Source organism: Artemia sp. Qi Xiang Cuo, chromosome 2, assembly GCF_049724085.1.
Source record: "Artemia sp. Qi Xiang Cuo chromosome 2, ASM4972408v1, whole genome shotgun sequence".
Lineage (NCBI taxonomy): Eukaryota > Metazoa > Arthropoda > Branchiopoda > Anostraca > Artemiidae > Artemia > Artemia sp. Qi Xiang Cuo.
Genome location: NC_142795.1, coordinates 39,959,343 through 39,972,539, shown reverse-complemented (window position 1 = coordinate 39,972,539; position 13,197 = coordinate 39,959,343). Strand labels below are relative to the sequence as shown.

Sequence of the window (13,197 nt, the reverse complement as noted above, 5' to 3'; positions counted from 1 at the left end):
AGAGAACTTGCATAACACGAAAAGCTTTCAGGAAAAGAGATTAGCTCCAATTAAAAAAACATATAAACAGAAAATAAGAATATAAAAAAGAAAAAAGAAGAATATTGTCATGATCATGCCAAAGAACAAGGGAGATAAGTTTAGAGAAAACTAGAGAAGTCAAGATTAGTCTAAAAAAGCCCAAAGGAAAATCTGAACCTAAAAAGGAACTTTGATTCGGCTTTTGGATCCCCTCCCCAAAGACCATACCTATAGTAACAATCACAATAATATGCAGACAGCAATATTTTAGTAGTTTCTGGTTTTCAGGGTAGCATAGTGAATATCACTGCACATATATGATAATTCTTGTTCGTTTTCAGTTTCAATTTCGCTCTTTACATCTGTAAGAAAAATTCTTTTTTTTAATTAATCAATATCAAAAGATAATTTTTTTCGTTATTTAAAAAGACAAAGGAAAAAGGGGTGATATTTTGAAAATTTAACTTGTCACTTAAACGAAACACATTCAAGAATGACGCTTAGGTTAAATCTCAGAAAATCGGTTTCTTAGCCACAAAGACAAGTGATGGGTGATAGAATGTATTGGACTTGTATAATTTGGGCTATATATTTCCAAATTAGGGTTGGGGTGGTTATGTTAGGGGCGCTGTCCAAATACTTTACCCTCCCCCCCCTAATATTCAAATATATAGCCCAAATTATATTATTATATAAACCAAAGGTAATGTTTCATTGGATTAACCTAATTTCACTTCTTGGGTGTGTTTCGTTTAATTAAAAAGTACCCAATATTATCTATACGTGGTCAGGCATAAAATAGGCTTCATGTATTATCATATAAACTTAAAATTTTAAAGTTTAGTTTGGCACACAAAAATGAAAACTTATTTATAGTTTTATTGGATTTGGATTTTGTATGGTTTTGTAACCGTTTTTCAGCCATTCATGTTATTTATGTTCACATGAAGCATTAGGTTTTGAACAAGGATCGAACAAGGGAGAAGCATTTATAAATGAGAACGAAGATTACTCACACTAATCAGGGGTTCCAAGCATCCAGAGTTGAGGACAGCTTGGATTTGACCGTGATTGCCAGCTGTGATGTTACTGATGGTCCATGCGGCTTCTTTCACTACATTTACTTTTGAATGCTTCAACAAACGGGCCAAAACTTGTAACGCTCCTTGGGATACAACAGCATCCGTCTAAAAATTGTAAATATCCATTTATTAATCTTGACTTTTCTTAATAATACTAAAATAATACAAATAAAAGATGCAAGGTGAACAACTTCAGCACAGGAATAATACACCCTTCTCTCCCACCTCCAGTCCGAGCAAGATTGAATAATACAACAGGTACACATAAATCTCAGAGCAAATCATAACAACGCAAGGGATTGATGATTCACATAAACTCTTGGCCTAAGAATGTACTTAGTTTTTTCCGTTTCATACCCAAACCTAAGATAAAAATTCATACACCCCCCCCCCCCAATTTGGTTACATACAACTACGATAATAAATGATTCGTTTACAGCTGTGGCCAAGAAGCAAGGAACAGCAAAGGTTTTTATTGGGTGGTTTACTTAGCATCTATATTTTAAGGCACAAATGCAAACCGAGTCTAATGAGCTTATTTTCGAGCCAACACATAGGAGAAACGTAAAATCATAGTTTGCGTAACAGTGTAATTTAGTAAAGAGCGAAGTCACACATGCAATGTGCCACCAAATTTTTTTTTTGTTATTGTACTTCTTCCTCGGTAAAAAATTAAATATTACACAAAGAAGCAACATTCCTGAAACAACTTCAAAGAACAATAGCAATCTGTACTATACTAATCCGTTATAGCAAAAACTTAGATATTCTGTAAACTTTAAGCTCACTTCGCGAAAGTAAAGAGCCGAACAAAGTCAAAAGTTCTGATTTTCTATTTTGATCCAGGGACCTACTGAAATGACTGACAAACAATGTAGGCGGCTGAATGATTGCGACTTTTAACTAACCGCCAAAAAGGGTTACACAAACTTACGCTAGGTTAACCCGTAGAATCCATTTGTGAACAACGTTAAACAAATAAGTGGCATAAAAAGAACCCTAATATCTGAAAGGATAAAAGACAAATGTGTCTGCATTAAATAAGCTTACTATTAAAAATACACCCTTAAAGCTGATGTATCACTAATCTTGGCGGACGAGTGTTATTAATTAAGCCACAAAAAAGTCAGCACTTCTTTACTATATCACACTGCTCAGAATAAGCAAAAGAAATAGACGAGAAAAGAGGGGAACTGATGCAACAAAAGGTTCGGATGCGGAAAGAGGGACATTTCCTTCAAACCCTTATCAGGCGAGAAAACGAGAGGCTCTAAAAAAATTAATAATTAGTCCGTCTAATTGGGCTTGGCGTAGAATATCCAAATCATATGAGCCTTGAAATAGGGAAATTACCTAACTTAATGATATCAAATACGAAAATACAAACCAAAATACAGCAAAAAACAAGAAGAAAATTTTCCTATTTGAAATTAATCGTAACAATATTTACATTCCTGGGCAGCACAGAATAAGACAGCAACCTTTAGTTGACTTTGTCGATTAAAGTCGATTGAGGGACCAACTAACGCTGTTTTTTTTTTTTTTACTACTGACTAGCCCAGTATTTATCAACCCTCGAAAACTTAAAAAAGAACACTTCCCAGGAAGATTTTTTCTTCAGGAAAACAATGATACACTTTCCTTAAAGGGCAGTCAGAGCATACGCAATTTTTCTTTAAAACCGACATTCTCTATTTCCCGACACCCAATCAAAGCTGTTTCTTATAAGAAATGCAAAATGTATGCAAGCTAAGGCTTTGTAACTTCGCCCCCCCCCCCCAAAAAAAGATCTAATTTACCATTTGCTCCTGATTTATCTAGCTATCAGAGGCAACGCTATAGCGTTGCCTATAGTAAGGACCATATGGCTCCAATGTTTAACTTTTTTGTCCAGAGGTACTTCAGATGAAAGGAGTGGTCTTATAAACTTCGGAGGGGCTCATTCGATTGGAAATCGGAAGTTCTAGTACCCTTTTTAAGAGTCGAAAGTGATCGGAGGGCAACTACCACCACACGCCCTTTTTTCCCCAAATGCATACGATAAAAATTTTGAGATATCCATTTTGTTAAAAATAGTTCAAAGATCATATAATAAAAACTCAAGTATCGACACAACCCCCTAGGGCCCGGGGACAGCCGTTGTAAGTTATGCCCTGGGGGCATAAATGGTTCTTATGGAAGGGATGCTCGTATAAACTTCAGAGAGGGCTCATTTGATGGAAAAAAGGGTTCAATGTTTTATTATTTTATTTTTTCTCTGAGGCACTTCAAATGAAAGGAGCGGTCGCATAAACTTCGGAGGGGCCTCATTCAATTGGAAATACAAAGTTCTAGTGCCTTTTTAAGAATCAAAAGTGATCAGAGGGCAACTCCTCCCCCCCCACGCCTTTCCCCCCAAATGCATCCGATAAGAACTTTAAGATAGCCACTATGTTAAAAATAGTTCAAAAACCAGATAACAAAAACTCCACGGTCGACACAACTCCCCCGGGCCTAGGGGAAATGGTTTTTATGAAGGATGCTTGTATAAACTTCAGTGGGTTCATTGATTGGAACCCAAAAATTCTAGTTCACCTTTTAAGAGTAAAAAAGGATCGGAGGGAAACTAGCCCCCTCCCCGCGCGCTCTTTTTTCCCCAAACCCATCTGATAAAAATTTTAAGATAGCCATTTTGTTAAACATAGTTCAACAGTCAGATAACAAAAGCTCTGGGGTCGACACAACCCCCCAGAGCCCCAGGGCAAGTGTTTTAAGTTATACCCCGGGGTATATAAGTCTTTATATAAGGGGCGGTCGAGCCACTTCAGAAGTGGCTCAGATGATTGGAAATTGAAAATTCTAGTTATCTTTTTATGAGTCAAAAGTGGTCGGAGGGTATCTATCCCCCCCACACACAAAAACCCTCTTTTCCTCAAATGCATCTGATCAAAATCTTGGGATAACCAGTTTGTTTGAAATAATTCAACGATCAGATAACAAACTTCGGGGTCAATATACTCCCCCCCGCAGATCCCGCGGGAAGGGTTGTAACTTATGCCCTGGGGGCATACAGTTTTTTATGGAAGAGGCGGTCACATAAACTTCGGAGGGGACTCAAACGATTAGAAATCAAAAGTAGTAATTTTGTTTTTAAGAATCAAAAGTGCCGATGGCAACTAGCCCCCTCCCCCAACCCTCTTTTCCCCAAATACGTCTGATCGAATTTTCTACATAGCCATTTTGTTCAAAATGGACCAAAAATGATCTAACCAACTCCAGGGACAACAATATCAAATTTTTGAGATGTCCATTAAGTTTGAAATAGTCCAACGATCAGATGATAAACTACTCGGTTTCAATATACCCCCTCCCCCTAGCCCAGGGAAGGGTTCTAACTTATGCCCACGAGAGGTGGTCGTATACACTTCAGAGGGGATTCAAATGATTAGAAATTGAAAGTTCTAGTTTCCTTTTTTCACGTTATTTATTAAGAAAAGAGAACATGTTTGATTCTGGATCTCCTGAATGCGCTGCTAGCTGTGCACTAAGATTAATGAAAACAGGGCCATCGATGGAAGGGTGTCCACAGCCATCCCCGTCCACTCCCTAGTATCAAACCCGACCCCCACATATCCTCCGAGTTCAAGCGCAAATGGGAGCGCAAATTGTCTCTACCCCCCCCCCCAATCCCAGGGAAATGGCTCTAAGTTACGGAACTTGCTTATTGTTACTTTTATACTTCGATTTACGTAGCAACTTCGATTGACGGTGCATGGGCTGTAAGTTATGCAAGTTACTTTTTGTTACTGATACCTCGTTTACTAGAGTTTGAAATAAGGAGTTTTTAAAAAACAAAACTTTATACAATAAAAATAAACAAAAATTAGTAAAAAAAAACTTTCCGAAAAAGCATTCTTTCAAAGAAAAGTAAAGGCCATATTAAACTTAAGATCAGTAGATACAAATACTTGTAAAAATACAAACTCAAAACGACCGGAAATTACTATTAAAGAACACATGAAACCCAGACGAACAGAAATTAAATAAACAATCATAGCAAAAAAACAACAAGTACTGATATAAATGAATAAATAAATCTTAAAACGATTAATGCTTAAATTAATTATGCAAATAAAGATTAAAAAAAAAATTGCTATTGAAGTATAAATGAAATCCACAACGAACAGAATTTAAATAAACAATCAATGCAAACAAACATACAATAGATACTAATTTAAATGAATAAATAAATATTAAACGAGTGACACTTACATTGAATATGCAAATAAAACTTGAAATGAACAAAAATCACTACAAACAAGAGTTTGGGTATCGCCTCCTTCCCTCACGGTAAAAGTCTAAAACCTACTGCGTCATTGGCGGTTTACTGAAAACTAATTGTATTACAAATATTTTCATTTGCACTTAATATTGAGAATAAACCTTGAAATTACAATAAAATTTTGTAATGATGAGCTTTCAGCAATTAATATCATTGCACATCAAATATTCACTTTAATTTTATTAGTTCGTTTCCAAGACTGTTCAAGACAAATATAGTTTCATTATAAACAAGAGTTTGGATGCTGCCCCCTTCCTTAACTGTAAAAAACTAAAGCCTATTGCGTCATTGGCGCTTCACTGAAAACGAATTGTATAACAAATATTTTCTTTTCCAGTTATTACAGCATTGAAAATGAAAATTTAGTTAAAGAAAAATTTTGAAAAGATGATTTTTCGACAGTCAATGCAATTGTGTATCAAATATTCAATTTGATTTTATTTGTTCTTTCCAAGACTGTTCAAGACATATATAGTTTTCAGTAAAGCGCCAACGACGCAGTAGGTTTTAGACTTTTACAGTGTAGACTTTTACAACTCTTATTTGTAGTGATTTTTGTTCATTTTAAGCTTGATTTGCGTATTCAATGTAAGTTTCACTCGTTTTAAAATTTATTAACTAAAAAGAACTTTCCGAAAAAGAAGTTTTTTAAACAAAAGTAAAGGCCACATTAAACTTAATATCAGAAGAAATAGAAACCTACAATAACTCTAAATAAACAATCATATCAACAAAGATACAACAGGTATTAATATAAATGAATAAATAAATCTTAAAATGAGTAAAGCTTAAAACGAACAAAAATATTTTGTTATTGAAGCATAAATGAAACCCCAAACGAACAGAAATTAAATAAACAATCATAGCAAACAAACTAACAGTAGGTACTGATATAAATGAGTAAAGAAATCTTAAAACGAGTGAAACTTAAATTGAATATACAAATCAAGCTTGAAGCGAACAAAACCTCTACAAAGAAGAGTTAAGGTTTTGCTTCCTTCTCTCACTGTAAAAGTCTAAAATCTACTGCGTCATTGGCGCTTTACTGAAAACTATACGAGTCTTGAACAGTCTTGGAAAGTACAAATAAAATCAAATTGAACATTTGATATATAATGATATTAATTGTTGCTCAGAACTCAGATCCATGGATCAAAGTTGCCCATGTTCCCTCTTTGTTTATGTATGTTCACTCATCGTGGTCGCAGCGGTAGCTAAAATCTAGTAAGGTGCAAACCACGGCCCGTAGTAACCAAAAATTAAAAAAAAACGAGTTTCAAAGAGAAAATACAGCCCATAATAACCAAAAATTATAGTTAAAAAATATTTTATTCCTAGCTGGTTCAGGAATTGTAACCATTATCTAAATTAGTCTTAATAGTAAAATTTTATTGTGAAAACAAATTTAAGAGGATTTCGAAAAAAAAAACAACAAACAACCAAATCTCTAAAAAAAAAATGGCATTGGATCGAAATAAAAAATACACCATTGGCATTGTCGTGACTGAAAAGCCTCTAAAGAAAATTACCGTCCCCTGGCTTGAACAACAAGGAACATCACTTTTTTGCACTGATGTGTCCTCTTTTTTCCCGCTGCTAGCAGCGCACTGAAAATTAGAGAGCTATTTCAGGGCTCATTTTAAACAAAATCTATCAAAATGAGCTGAGCTACCAAGTGTGTAGCGAAGGGGAGCTGAAAATCTAAACTATAGCTCCAAATCAAGGATATTTCTCAAATACAAGAGGGCTTTGTATGTCTTCCCTATCCTTCGTCGACCTTAAGTCCAATAGACTTTTAATTTTTTCTTCAAGAATTTAAAACTCGAAAAACATAGGGAAAAATAGGAAAGTAATGACAACTAAAAGATAGTGTTGTTTAAAAATTCATTGGAAAAACAATATGTTTATTAGGGTATGTGTCGATTAATAGGAAAAATTTAATATGTATATCGTAAAAATGCTAAAGTGTAAAACAAAAAAATCTATCTGCAACCCCTCCCCCTCCTACTCCCCGCCACATTTAGCTCTTGTATCAGTTGATAAACAATTTTTTGTTCTAACTCGATCGTGTAAAGCATTAAAAGCTTATTTTGTTTTTAAAGGGAATAAAAGATGATAAAAACTAAGGAAAGGAGAATAAAGATACATGTTATCCTACTAGTTAGACGAAGCCAAAAAGGTGTAGCAAAACAATAGACTTGCCTAGAGGAAAAATGGTAATAAATTTGCCTATAGGGAAATAAGGCACCAAGTAAATGCATAATTATAAAGCGATCTTGAGAGGCAAAATGTTAGTATCCTGGGCTGATTTGAATTTATAAAAGAAAGTATCAGTGTAGAGTTGGCGTTCCCTCCGTTACCAAATATATTGCGCAACATTGTAACTTTTCAAGGAGATTGAAAACTTTCGATAAACTCTCTGTCAGAGATTAATCAACTTCGTTAAGGATATATTGTAAACACCAGAGCTTCGACTACATGATCTATGAGGTCGAAGAAAAAGATAGCATGAAACGCTTTTACAATAAAAGTTGAAATGTTTTTACTAGTGGGCAAGCAAGGGGGGAGAGGAATGGAAAAAATAGTCAGACAACTAATTTGCAATTTTTCACTAGTGGGCAAGAAAGGGGAAGGGAAGAGGTGTGGAAAAAACAGATAGGCAGCTAATTTCCATTTTTTTTAGGGATAAGATCCGTCAGATCAGCTTAAAGAGGAGACAAATGAGTCTCCAACGCCCTCCACCTTTGCGTAGAAAATGTTTGAGAAGAAGGGGATCAGATGCCCGAAAAAGAGCATTTTCAGAAATAAATTTTTGTAAATAGCCACTGCGATCCCTATAAGAATCTTTGGGGGGAAGTAATACCCTCTACCTAGAACGTAAAAGTGCGAACACTGAATATCTGTCACTTTTTTGGAACCAACTTGATATTACTGACTCAGAAAAATGTTTCTTTTCCAATTAGTGGTTTTCTCATGGCAACACTTTTCTAATGAAGGTGATTAATCAAAAAGACTACGTATTACGAATAAATTCATTAACGAATTGAGTAATGAAGAATGTCTACGTATTACGGTCTTGGGGGCATAAGCTAATATTTCAAATCATTTTATGAACATTCACAAGTGGTTGTGAACTTAAAGAAGTAGGAGGGAATTACCTTTCCAGTGACAATGTTGCCAATACAGCGGAGTGCAGGTGTAACAATGGCAGTCTCGTCACCATTCAGAAGTTCAATAAGTCGAGGTATAAGACCAGCATCTACAACTAATTGAATTCGGTCGTTACTCGCATCTGAGATGTACGAAAGAGCCCAGCATGTATCGACTAGAAAAAATATGAATACCTACTAAGCAATAAGTACTTTCCTATCTTTTCCTTTGAGATGACAACAGCCCATCAGTTTTTCCACTGCTGAACGTAGTGGGGAGGGAGAAGAAGATTGGTTTCTCAAAGAAAAGTACGAAGGACCGGCCCCCAGCCCACAGATTTTTATGATGGACGTTCGCTTCCATATTGGTAATACTTCACTTACAACATTTTCAAAAACTGAATAAAAGTTTGTGTTAAAAAAAACAAATGAAAGTAAAAATCAATATACAATTTTTAAACCAGTAAAACATATCCCGAATAGAAGGGTTGCAACTCTTTAATACCCCCTCTCCGTCTTAACGCTTAAGAGGTGCACGAAATATACCCAAAACTTGATCTATAGCTGGAAACACCCAAACTAAGCACATTAATGTTTCTAACATTTTAATAGGAGTTCAAAGTTGAAAATGTGGATTCTGTTTAGAAAAGCCCAAGGTAAAGGGAAGGAAGTGGTAGCCCCATATATATTCTGGGTAACTTGCGTCCGTTTCAAGTTTTACTATAATTTTTTTCACGTTATTCTATCACTTTTTGTATCCCGTTTGAAAATATAAACTAGACGAAATGAACATATGATAAAAAAGACAAATGTTGTCATCCATCTTCTACTCCAAACAAGTTCCAATAGGAGGAATGAAGCCCGTTTATGCTGCTGCCAAAGTATATGTGCTTACCGGGTAAGGTAAACTCCTCAGAGTTGATAAAAAGACATCCTAAAAAAATCTAATGGTTCAAGTCTTGTAATTTTCCAATTAACTTTAAAAGATGTGCATTTTTGATTGATTTTGCATCAAGTTAAAATATAGTTGACATTTGACTGAGATTAATTACAATCGAACACTAATTGCTCGATAGAGAAAAATTGAAGTGTAATAGCTTAAAAATTAGCAAGCTTAACTAATGAATTGATCGCAAACTTCAATAGCGAATTCCTACTGAGCCTCATAGTTAAGAAGTCATTCTTAGCTTCATCAAAGTTCATGATAGCTTTTAATGGCCGTATGTAAGAATTTATTCTAGTAATCAAAATGTATTTAGTCATGCCTACTTGACATTTTACAAAGAAACAAAAAAAAACAACAAAAAATAAATACAACACTAAACAAGAACCCAAAACGATGGTGATTTTTTGGGCAATGAGGACGGTTTGGCCGAGGTCCTTGCCGAAATACCTGCTCCGTCTATTCGTTTCTTCTTTTCCAGTGGCTTAAAATCACCTTTTTTTAAAATTCTTGCTTATTGTTACTTTTCCTTTCTTTGTATTTTATCGTTTTTTTTTGTTTTTTTTTTCAAAGGAAGACAGCAAACCAGTAGGATTACAATGTAAAAATGAAATGATTAACCTAAAACCTCTTCATCATCGAATGTTAGGATGTACTTCAGACCAGGGAAACACAGTTTTATTTTATCAATGGCTGGGTGAGGATCCTTGTTCCTGCAAAGATTCGACAAGGTCCAAGCGACATTCCTCAAAAATGATACCTGAAAATAAAACCACTTTAATAACAAGAATATCCCATGTGAATAAATGAGTTACTTTATAATTTATCAGGAATAGTTGTAACCTCAGCTATATTCAGAACGTGAACAGGGGTTAAACATCATCATGTTTAAGGAAAACACATTTTACAGAAAAGTAATTGCGTGTTTTTGGACAAAAGAGGAAGGGGAAAGAGAGCATGCTATACCAAACCTTGATTATAAAAAACAAATCTATACCGCATATCATAAATTTGCTAATTTTAATGCTTATTTAGGGTAATCTTACCTTAGGTAATCTTGTTAGTACCTATTTTGACATTTGTTTTTAGTTACATTATCATTCCACTTAATCCTGCTATTGTTGAAATTATTAATATTTTCATAAATGATGTGCAAATAGGGGTATAGAATCGAACCGCGAATTAATTTGTAGCTACGAATCCCTACCAAAGCTTATTGAGATCTAACAGACCATTCATATAAACACATATGGCAAGAACGGACAGGATGACGGGGACTGGTCAGGGAGAGGTGGCATAGGGGGCACGTGCCATTTACTAGAAGGCCAAAAATTACAATAATTACAGTATCGTTGGTACCCCCCCCCTCCACCATAAATTCTGTATCTTCCTCTGGTTCCCCAAGGACACCCAACATCAAAACGACAGCTTTTGATCAGATTTTGAAGAATTAATCCTAGTGATTAGGCTAGTAAAAATAGATTTTGATACCAAAGCTCTCCTCCTTCAAAAGAGATTGGACATGTACAGACCATTAAAACATATCTATAAGCCTAGCTCTCGCTTTTCATGAAATTTTATTTTAATCCGACTCTACTTAAACCCGATGTTCGTTAAGATCCTACAACCACTAACAATAAATATCTTGACGACAAGAACTAGGTTGCATCTGGTACGAACTCTCGACGTGCAAAGCTGGGACCAATACTTTTACTTCCCACTAAGTTTGAAAAGACCCAACAACCCCTTTTGGTACATGTCCTGATGTCAAAAATTGGCCACCTTCTCTCACTATGCTCAAAAAGGATACGGACTACGAAAAAGCAAAATTATCAGTTTCTCTAGCTTCTGGCAAAGTTTAGCTTATATCTGATATGGCTTTCAGCAAAGTGTCCTGATGACGAGAATTTAAGAGCCTCTCCCCAAAGGCCAGACCAGTTCCTGAGGCCCTGAAAGCATAACTATGACAATACATATTGCTTTTCACCAAGCTTCGTTAAAATCCGATATCCTTTTCTGCTAAATATCTTGATAAAAGGATCTTATGCACCATATCCCTCCGCGCAGATGAAAATGGATACAGGACCCCACAAACTAAATTTAGGACCCTCCGATCAAGTTTGTTTGATATCCAACACTCTTCTTCCAGGTATAGGACCCCCCCCCCCAACCTCTATTTATCCAATACAATGGATGGGTCGGATTCAAATCGCACAAAGGAGAATTACTTTTGCAAGACACCTTGGTGATATTAAGGGAATGAAGAATTATGATTAGTTCCTAAAATCTAGAAAAGAGACTGACCTTCTTATCTCAGACCTAGAAGAAATAGTTTTCAGCATCACATGACTAAAGTTAAAAGATCCCCAGGAAGGTTACTTTTAGAATTAGAAGGGTTTATTTTTGCTTGTTGTTTGTACTATATAGTACGCTCAATTTTTTCCCGATTTTTTACTGGAAAAATATTGGCGGTTTTGTCAACTCTCGGGGAACATTTCTCCTATGTCAAAAGCGGTAGCGTTGCTCCAGAACACAACACAAGGTGATATTTCAGTTAACATGTCAAAACCCAATGCTCGAATTGTAGAACAGTCAATTGTTTCCCCATCGTCTACAGTTGATTTATTTACTTAACAAAACATCTAAATTTGACTTGAAGTAATTGAAGATGTTTTACCAAAAGCGAATTCTGGTACAAAAAAAAAGATACTCTATCTTTGAGCTTAGAAAGAATCAGGGTTTTGCAGGACCTAGCAAAAAAAAAAAAAAAAAAAAAAAAAACGCTTAAAAAAAAACTTGAGTCGACACCTTCGATATTGTAGTCCATTTTACTTTTCTCTAAAATCCTTTATAAACTTTCAAACTGAAAATGATAATTTTTATAAAATGTACGCCATGGAGGTCTAACATCAAAATCTGCCGGACAAGTTTAGCAAAGCCGTATCCAGGATTTTTTTTTCGGAGGGGGCTTTACTAAAAAATTCTTTCGTTTTTTTTTTTTTTTTTTGGGGGGGGGGGGTACACAAAAAACCTCAAAAAACGCATACAAAATTTGTTTATGTCCCTTTTTGTCACGTTTTACAAGTCAGAAAAACATTTCGGAGTGGGGGGGGGGTCAAACCCCCTAGCCCCCCTGGATACTGCTTTGAAGTTTAGTCCCAGCAATATTTTACGACAGTGGACAGCCGAGTCATTTCTTAATCTTTTCTTTGAGGTGCATCATCTTATAATTTTATAAGAGGTATCCGGAATAAGCGAACATCTATCTTAGCTAACAAGTTATGTTCGTCTTTGTAAGAGGAGGGGAGGGGTCTCCCAAGGAATTTTCAAGGATCCATTCAAATTTAAAAAAAACCTTTTTATTACAATTCTGCTATTTGGTTTAAAAGTTTCACAACTTGAGACATGAAACTCTTCGTGGGAGAATCGTCTGACATTGAAATCTCACCTCTTTATTTATTTCGCTTCGATACCATTTTTCTTTAGTCTATAGAAAATAGTAATAAATATTACCGCTGTATTTAACATATAGTATTTATCTACCTAGATTCACAGTTGAAAGCTATAGCCACCTATTGCACCACTTATTTAGTGAACAGCCATTGTATAAATCAAAATAATTTCCTAGATTGGAGAAACCAGTGATTGGCTCGGCAACATTGGTTATCATAGATTTCCGTG

The 13,197-nt window shown here is 35.3% G+C and overlaps 1 protein-coding gene across 1 annotated transcript in view; it reads right to left on the bottom strand.

The window, feature by feature from the left end:
- Window positions 1-13,197, bottom strand: part of LOC148955222 (uncharacterized) — a 79,091-nt gene that overhangs the window by 8,073 nt on the left and 57,821 nt on the right. The window contains exons 6-8 of the mRNA XM_089106641.1: window positions 10,138-10,276; window positions 8,583-8,749; window positions 1,038-1,208 (exon numbers count right to left, since the gene is read on the bottom strand). Coding sequence (XP_088962767.1) covers window positions 1,038-1,208; window positions 8,583-8,749; window positions 10,138-10,276 — 477 coding nt within the window. The remainder of the gene's footprint in view (window positions 1-1,037; window positions 1,209-8,582; window positions 8,750-10,137; window positions 10,277-13,197) is intronic.